Here is a 9253-nt window from a genome sequence, read left to right as displayed (position 1 = left end):
ACACAAAAGTTTAAGACTTGGTGAAACCTGCCTGTAAGTGCTGGAAATATAAAATCCTACACTTCTAATGGTTTTACTTCTCATTTTTTGGGTGTTTTGTCCTTTATCACGTTCATTTTTTAAACAAATGAATTTGTACTTAAGTGCCTATTGTTACAGCCTTTAATTCAATAATTCAGAAGAAAAACAGAGGCCTCTTCTTATTCCTACTGAAGTTAATGGGAGTTTTGCCACTGACTTCAGTGGATTGCCGGGATGGACCTTGGGAATTCTAGGAAATCTTTCGTGAGAGTAAAGATGGGAAGCTTTCCAAATTCAATATAATTTCTGAGAAATAAACTGGGCTTCTGTATGGCAGAAATGAGCACTTCAAGTACGTAAGCAAACCATTAACAGAGCTATTAAACATGACACAACAGCAGTAGAAAAGAACTAGAAAATGCATTTTTGTATAAAATATCAAATTCCACACTATATCCCATATATAGATAAATACACAGATTTATACAACTAGTGAAGACCTTCTATTGATGATTATTAAGTGATACTTTATAATATAATCAACACTGCTGATAGCAGTATCAAATTTTTGTCTATAAAAGCATACCAGCCAAATTTTAATTCCTATCCAAATTCCTCAATTATCTCAAGTCACCAAAAAAATCCAGCTAATTATTTCACTTAAGCCAACAATATAATCATTTACAATTCCTGAAAACCTTAAAATCTTTGCAGCTTGAACGAGCAGCACTTTGATATAAAAATCATACTCCAAAATGTATAACCTGTTACTAAAGAATCAGCGAAAGGAGGATCTTGTTGTATAAATGTAACACAGTATAATGCAATAGTGACATATTTATCCTACTTGGGAGAAAGGAGAAAAACTCCATACAACTCTCTGTGGCTTTGAATTACTCAACCATGAATTATCATCTAATTCCCTGGTTGTAAGATAAATATATTACGCCAACTCATTTATCTTCAACAATATATATATATATCTATCTCACATAACTGAAACTTTTACAAATATCAACAATTTTTACACCACTAATTACTAGTTACCAGAACTGTCAAACAAATGAAGGAGCCTAATACTCAGAGGTACAGATATACCTATGAATAAACAGTGGTAAACATTAATAGTGCAATCATAAACATTAGGAATCAAGCAAAATAGATTCTCTGTCCTTTTTGTCTTTCATGTCCAATTGGCATTATCTATGTACAATATATTTTCTTAAATACATTTTTAAAATTAACACTACTGTACTTTCTGTTATATCTTGGTTTATATATGAATTTACCATTCAGTGTGAAACATGTTTTCTGTCAACCTGCCAGCAGGCAGGGCTATGATACAATGACAGAACACTGACAGTCTTTACCAGGATACCTTGTGAAGAAAGGTACGTCTCATGTGGGTATTGTGCAGTTTTCACAAGGTGAATTGGCATTATTTAATCCAGTTAAAAATCATAAACTGGCAGATTACATATTTGTATAGACAAAATATCAGAGAATGCAGAGAAATCCACAAAAATGGAATCTGGCATTATATTGGAAAATAATAATTCTTGCTTGCATTAAAATGATATGTTTTAGTGCACATTAGCTATAATGTTACTCCTTCCCCAGAGCAGAAGAGGTCGAGACAGAACTATTATGTTGAAAAAGACATTGTTCAGCTGGGGTTTTTTATTATTGATTTTCTCTTCCCCCTTAAGTGTAAAATCTTTTCCTTTTAAACAGAAGTGTACTGGGGTGGATGGGGGTGTATAGGAAAAAAGTAGAAAGGGGAAAATGCACAAAAGTATAGTGAAAAGAAAAAAAATATAACAATTGCACATTTTTGTACATATTTCCCCCCTTACAATACCGTAAAAACTAATACCATTTGCATTTGTGATTTGAACAGACTATTTTAAAGAAGGCATTTTATATTATAAAGGCAGCACATGTACCATCTGAAAAAGTGGTTGCTACAATAGTTGAATGCAAGAAAGTAGAAAACATTATACAAAAAACAAACCTTGATTTTAAGATAATATATCTGCCCATGACAATTTACTACCATTTTAACATGCATGTCTCCCTTTCCTCCTTCTAAGAAGTAGAGCCAGGTCATCTGAACAAATACCATCACTTCCTTTTTAATAACAATTGCCCTGTTTTGCCTTGCACATATTTGCAGTGGGTCAGAGGTGAGTTGTCTACATACAGGAGCAGAAGAGTTATATGAAGTGTATTAAATCATGTTTTTTTTTCCCTTCAGTGAGGTGTTTTTTGTTTGTTTGTTTTTTTGGTTATAGTATTACCTGCCACAAGGTTTCAATTGTCATGAGTCAGACCCCCGCCCAAATCATAATAGTTAGGGGGGATCTCTTCATTTGCCTTCTGCTTTCTGAGCCCTTCAAGTACATGTTTTCAACCTTTTCTCCATAGCCATGAGGACTTGAAACTCATTAAAAAAAAAAAAAAAAAAAGACTCCAGGAGCTGGGGCTTTAACAAAAACACTTAATATTTCAAAAGTTGCTATCAAATCATAAGTTAGTAACACTGTGTTTAAAGAGTACTTTCTGCAGAAAATCCATATAGGTAAACAACATTATAGATTTTGTGCCTTCAGTAAAAGGATTCTTTAGTTGTTTTTGTTCTACTCATCAATGCATTTGGAACTGATATGCAATACATTTTTGAGTCATAGTTTCCTATAAAATTTGCTCTTCTGGGCCTCTGTCAAATACAGTATAAATAAAGTCTGAAATATTTAGTCTACATGTACATTCAAACCCCCCCAGTTACATAACTGATGTTAAATTCTTTGGCAGTCATTTAAAACACCTGGACTATTGATAGAAAGACAACAGCTGAAAAGTTGTCCTATCCTGAGGTAATTTTAGGAGTGGTAAACAAAGAGGAATTATTAATAATACATTTTCCTGTGCAAAAGGAGTTCACCCTTTCAAAGGCAGTCACTTTAGTCCTCTTTCTCAATTTCTGTATAGTCTTAAGAAATTCTGCTGCATATGCCCAATTCTATGCATTGTTTAGTGAGACAGTGAGCATGTTAGAGAGAATTCATCCTATGACTAGGAAAGCAAAGAAAACACTTCAATGAATTGTAATCTTGAGTTTACCAGCAAGATTAATTATATATTCTATCAGAACACCCACAAATTAGAATGCTGCTGCACATTAAAATGTACACACTGTAGCTTTCAAAGAAGCTGGGAGAGAAAGGAAAGATGGTTTATGGAGACATAACAGATGTCATCGGAACATAATTAAAGGGGTCAGTGTCAAGTACATTCTTAAAACTCTCTATTGTTTGCATACCCTTTTAGTACAACAGCTTGAAAATAATGCACCTGGCAAACAGCTTTTGTTTTGTTTTGGTTTTTGCTGAAAACCTAATGGAACACAGCTTCTTTCTTTTGTTTACCAGCATAATCAGTTATGTTAGCATAGTTCTCGGAACTGTGTCCTTCTATTTACTTCACAGCAGAAGAGCACATAGCGCTTGAGACAGACAGACTTGAGCTATTTTTTTTAAATTAAAATTTCCTGGCAACAGAGTGGCAAAGGATGTTAGAAAAAAACTTAAGACAGACATTTACCTTCCAGGGGATAACCCCGACCAAATGAGAAAGATAGGTCAAAGTTAAACCTAATACTTGACACTGTTCCCTTTAAAAATGTGGGAAACAAACGTTTTTAAACCAAATGAAAGTCTGCTCAAATATCATAAAGCAATCATATACTAACCTACTTTTTAACCTTTAAGAGCTGACAAAGCCTCTGTTGTTGAAAAGGAGGATATATTAGTAAAAGCTATACCTCTTTTGCTGGCATGCTGCATTCTTACAAACGGCAAGGAGGTATCCATTTTATACAAGCTGGGTTAGGGTATGTCTACACTTAAAAGGCTACAGGTGCTCTTGTAGCACTTCCGTGTAAACACTCCCTACAGTGACAGGAATGGTTCTGCTGTTGCTATAGTTAATCCATCTCCCTGAGAGGTGATAGCTAGGTTGACAGAAGAATTCTTCCATCAGCCTAGCACTGTCTACACTAGGGGTTAAGTCGGCACAGCTAAGTCTCTCAGGGCTGTGGATTTTTCACATCCCTGAGAAACGTAGTTATGCTGATGTAAGTTTTCAGTATAGAGAAGATCTTACTGTGTAACTATACCCAAGTTGTGAACCATTAAGATATCCTAATTATTTAAGTAGTTTTACTATAGTTTTTACCTCCAGAGATATTTAAATTCTTTTCCCATTAGATAAATACTTGGTGAAAAATGATCTGGGAACTCAATTAATTATAAAACTATGTCTTGTTTAGCTGCACCCCCACTGAATTGCATAAACCCTGTTCTAATGAAATGTTTATTATCAGAGTAATTCTAAGTGAACCTGTTTACACTCTGTGTTATTGTTTTGCATGTGATTTACCTAAGCATGCATAGTGTACAATACTTGGGAAAGGATTAACATTTTTACTAAATATGTATGATTTACCAGTGCAGTAGTACTGGTAAGAAACAGACTGAATATAGATATGTCGAGTAGATGCGTACGTTGTTTTGGTATTTAATGAACCTTTAAAAAACAATATTAAAATGGTGCACATAGCTAAGTTCTTGTATCAGACTGGGAAAGTTTACCTCACAAAATCAAATCAGCTATAACTTTAAAACATTTTATACAATAGTAAATAACATTAAATTACTTCTGGCTTTTAAAAAATGTTTCACTAACCTTTTTAATCCTCTTTTTGCATAATAAATAAAATATAGTACAGATATTCAAGGTAATTGACTAGCTACATTAAAATGTGCCATAAGAAAACTCATAATTTTCCATTTAGGAAGCTGATTGATAATTTTGTGAGGTACCTGTCTCTCCAAAACACTCAGGCATTAATTACCTGATATACCTAGTCTACATGGGTAATTTAAATACCTAACTATAGAATGTGTCAATTATATATAATGCACATCATTTGCTAAATATGGCACAGATGCTAAGTGTTCACATCCACAAGTCCTTTGCCACATAACATGTTCAGGTAAAATACAACACTGAAGAATAGAAAAGTGCCTGTAACCAAATAAAAGACACACAAGTAGTAATAAATTAAATCTTATTAAAACTGATATAAAAATTGTTCAAGTGTTTAAAGTATCAGATATGTCATGCAACAGAAAGACAGATGATTCAGACAGGTATACCATGCATTATAGTTTGCATTCGTGGTGTCTGTAACCATACTCCTTGGCCAGTGAGTGCTAAGTACCTGAGGCAATGTCAGTCTTGCAAGCAAAACCAGGAATGTTCCATCTCTCAGTCTTCTGTACAAAATGTTTTAGGGAAGCTATGCCTCAGAAAGTTAAACAAACTCAGGCTCTACGTTGATACATTGCTGCATTGTAAGAGAGCTATACTGGGCCATATGTAAGGAAAGCAATAATTACTTAATTACATTTTCCAGGCAACGCAGTTCACTATATACCAACCTCTTTACCAAAATGTGCTTACTTGAACTTGCCAAGTTTGCACACTAAGAAAAGGTCTTCACAGCACATATAACACCCCCCCCCTTTTTTTTTTGGCACAAAACCGTTCAGATTCTCAGGTCAAGCTCTTCACCACACAAGAATGCAGATATATTAACCTGCATAGTACATCAGTGCTTATTCAACCATATAGTAAACTACAAAGACAGCAAAGTGCCTCCACTTTGTTAACGAGCAATTCTCCCTCCTTCCAAGGATAGCACCAGTACTGTTACACGTCAGACAAGGGAATGTTCTTGCCAAGCTCTTTAATTCCCTGGAGAATTCGCTTCATATGACCCACTTTCGTTATCCCCAGGTCCTACAAAAGTAAAGGAGAGGAGGGTTTTATTTACAAAAGAGAAAAAGCCCAATGCAATTCAGCCATGCAGCAGTTACAGAATCCTTTACAGTTCATTTTAAGTGATCTGCAACAGCAAACAGATTTCTAAATGTGGAAATAGCGAAGTATTATCTAACGTAGCAAAAAATATACATTACAGACAGCTTATCATGAACCTCTTTCTATTCAGCACAGCGAAAATTACTTACCTGCAACTACTGCTGTATCTCATACAAATCCTTACTTCTGTGTTCTCCTGACTTCTGTGCACAGCCATTAGGTTTTTTTAAATTTCCAGAAATTGCTCAATCTCCCTCTCCTCTCTACATAGCAGTTGTTGGCTTCAAGGGATGTGATAGATCATAGCTTCCATCCGTCAATTTTTATTGCATCTGTGGCCCTAACATGCCTCTCTTAATCAGCAAATATGCACATCCCCATGGGAAAGTAGATGTAGGCCTACAGGTATGTAGGACAACTTTCCTTCAGAGAACAATAGCTAAGGTTAGAGTGAATTTCTCAGTCCAGAAAGATAAGTATCTTAACATGGATATGCTTGGTAATTAGAGGAAAGTTTTATGACAATCACATCTAGAAGGAAAACGGGAAAGTACACAAGAAACAAATCTGAATGTGTTGTATAATTTTCTCTATGTACATCAATGAGGCAGTTAAGATCAGCTGAAATGTTCTCAATAGTGTTTTCTAGGACCCAACTCTTCAGGACTGGCAGTAGCAAGGAACTCTTACGAAGAGGCTGCCTACCTCCAATCACCCACACCTTTGGAACTCATTCCCTTTGGCAGTGAATTTGCAGAATTTCAAGGGCATTGTGCAAGAATTATTTATTTGTTTCAGCTTACTCATTTTCATTCACTTTATTTCAACAATTTGTCTACATTTTTTGCAATAGCCATCATATTTTTATTTAACCCAACCCACTATGGGTTGCTTATGGAATTAGTTTTTTGTTTTTTTGAAAACAATGTGTAGTTGAAATAAAAAAGGAATTGAACCTTGTTTAATTTGTATTAGTCTAGTGGTCAGAGTAGCAGAATGGGTTTCCTGACTCTGGTACTGACTATGTAACTTCAAGCAGTTTACCTAAACTTTCTGAGTCTCAGTTTCCCCATATACAAAACCCACCTTTGTTAAACACTTTGGAATTCTTGGATTAATTATGCCAGGTAAGTGCAAAGTTTAAATATTATTAAAGTTATTTGAAAAATTATGAACATATGAACTATTTCTGAAATATAAAATCTTCCACTTTAGGAGGACACATTTTCCACATCAAGGATAATAAAGAGGGAAAGGGCAGCATAAAATAATTCTTATTTTAATGTACTGAACAAACTGTGGTAACAATATATATATCATGGTATGCACACTTTATACAAGAGTTCACATATATGTGTTCTGAAGACATCAAAAACTCTGGAAATAAGCATTGATACTTAAGTTATTATGCAATTTAATTTCCATTTACCCACCTGAGACAAGGAGAGTGTGGTATAAAATTGAAAGAAATCCCTTTTGTTATATAAAATTTAATTGGATACAAACTGAACACATTGGCCTCTCTTCACCTTTGAAGATTTGAGTTCAAATTCAGGTTAGGCAGGAAATGGAAAGAAATTGGTCCTGTTTCCTAATGGACAATTATCTACACTACAGCTCAAGACCATCATATATGATGATTCAGCATAATGATAAGGTCCTGCTCAGAATGGACCCCAGACTAAAACTGGAAGGGTTTTGCACATTTAGTTGGTTTGACAGACTAATGTGAAGAAACTTGTAGCACATCTGTCTGTACTGCACTTTGTTCTATCCTCTGCTGTCAATCTCACTCTTTCTTGAGTATTCAACAAAAACATCTAAGAAAAATAGTTAATATATGCAACAATTAATAAACACATATAACAATGACTGAAACTTTTTTCCTGAGACCAAATGGGCATAAGGTTATAGATTCAAAGTTGTAGAAAATTTTCTTATTTGCCTTCAAGTTAATTTTCTAATGAAGAAAAAAAAAGTTCAAAGCAACTACTCAGAAACCTCCTTGCAACAATTTGTCAGAGGATCTACTGTTTCCATCTAAATTACAGTCACTTCAACATAGAATGAAAATAGAATATACATCTTTCACCATCACCACCAAACTTGGGCATGAATTTGATGAGGCTTTGCCAGGGTTTTCATTTGTAGGATTTTTTGGTAGTTGTAGCAGGATTTTGTCAGACTTCAGAGATTAAAAAGAGGACAGGATCATGTTATGACCCTTTCAGCATATCAACAGCTTTTCCCTCAACCCTAGGCCTCAGACTCTCATTACAAATTCTCCTGGCCCCTCAGTTAAAGTTTGCCATCCTTGAGGGAAAAAACCAAACAAAGTTAAAAAAGCTCTGAATTTTCACTTGTGGAGATCTCCCCAAACCATTCTGTTGAGAAGACAGCACATATGGTGACTTTAGATGCCATCTAGATACCAAAAAGTTTCCAGGGATTCTTTTATTCTGACTTTCACCCCATACAAAGGGAGGGATTTGGAACAGCAACACACTGCAAATCACAAAGTGCACCCCACCCTCCAAAAGCATTCATTAATCACCTTATATATGGTGGTATATCTCTCTGTTGATTTGACATCTGATTAACGAACTTCCATTTGGCCAACATTTGCTCTGGGTTTTCAAAGATGGCAGCTAAGATAGGTTGGAAGGGGGACCCTCAGCACAATTTCAACTCTAGCTCCAGAGCAGGACCTCCCCTCTACCCCATTTCCATGCCACACAGCTAGCTACATTGCCAGCCCACCTCACAGTTTCTAGCACCCAGTGACGTAAGTACTCAAGAGGTCCTTGAAAAATAGCTGGAAAAGAACCTGATGAAAGTTCTTGCAACAATTTTCTTCTTAAATTGTCAACTGTCAGGGAATCTTCATCTGTACTATACTCTGGAGATAAGGCTAGAGGCTGCCTTCTACCTCCCTCCTCCCCAGCCCAAAAAAGGTCTGCCACTCAATCTTTAGCAAAAAGGGTTCAATTCTAATATTTCCAAACAAACAATACATATAGAATTCTGCGTTAACATATTTAAGAGCAGAGATTTCCTCTAGCTTCATTACTAATTTAACAAAGACATCCAGTGAGTCCAAAATCTAACAAATCTCAAAGGATTTTTTTAATATTCTCTAAAAGAGCTTTTTTTTGAACATTTTAATTCCTATTAGAGACACAGTGGGTGAGGTAACAGCTTTTATTAAACCAACTACTGTTGATGGGAGATACAAGGTTCAGTGTAGACACTACCTATGCCAACAGGAAGAGTTCTCCTTTCAGCA

At 35.3% G+C, this 9253-nt stretch overlaps 1 protein-coding gene across 1 annotated transcript in view; it reads right to left on the bottom strand.

Moving 5' to 3' along the window:
• Positions 1-1820: 1820 nt before the first annotated feature.
• The window catches only part of DGKH (diacylglycerol kinase eta), a 276676-nt gene continuing 269243 nt past the window's right edge, over positions 1821-9253 (bottom strand). The window contains 1 exon segment of the mRNA XM_075061569.1: positions 1821-5886. Coding sequence (XP_074917670.1) covers positions 5797-5886 — 90 coding nt within the window. The 3' untranslated portion in view covers positions 1821-5796.

Source organism: Chelonoidis abingdonii, chromosome 1 (assembly GCF_003597395.2).
Source record: "Chelonoidis abingdonii isolate Lonesome George chromosome 1, CheloAbing_2.0, whole genome shotgun sequence".
Taxonomy (NCBI): Eukaryota; Metazoa; Chordata; order Testudines; family Testudinidae; genus Chelonoidis; species Chelonoidis abingdonii.
The sequence above is the reverse complement of the archived record's forward strand: the minus strand, read 5'-3'. Positions and strand labels throughout refer to the sequence as shown.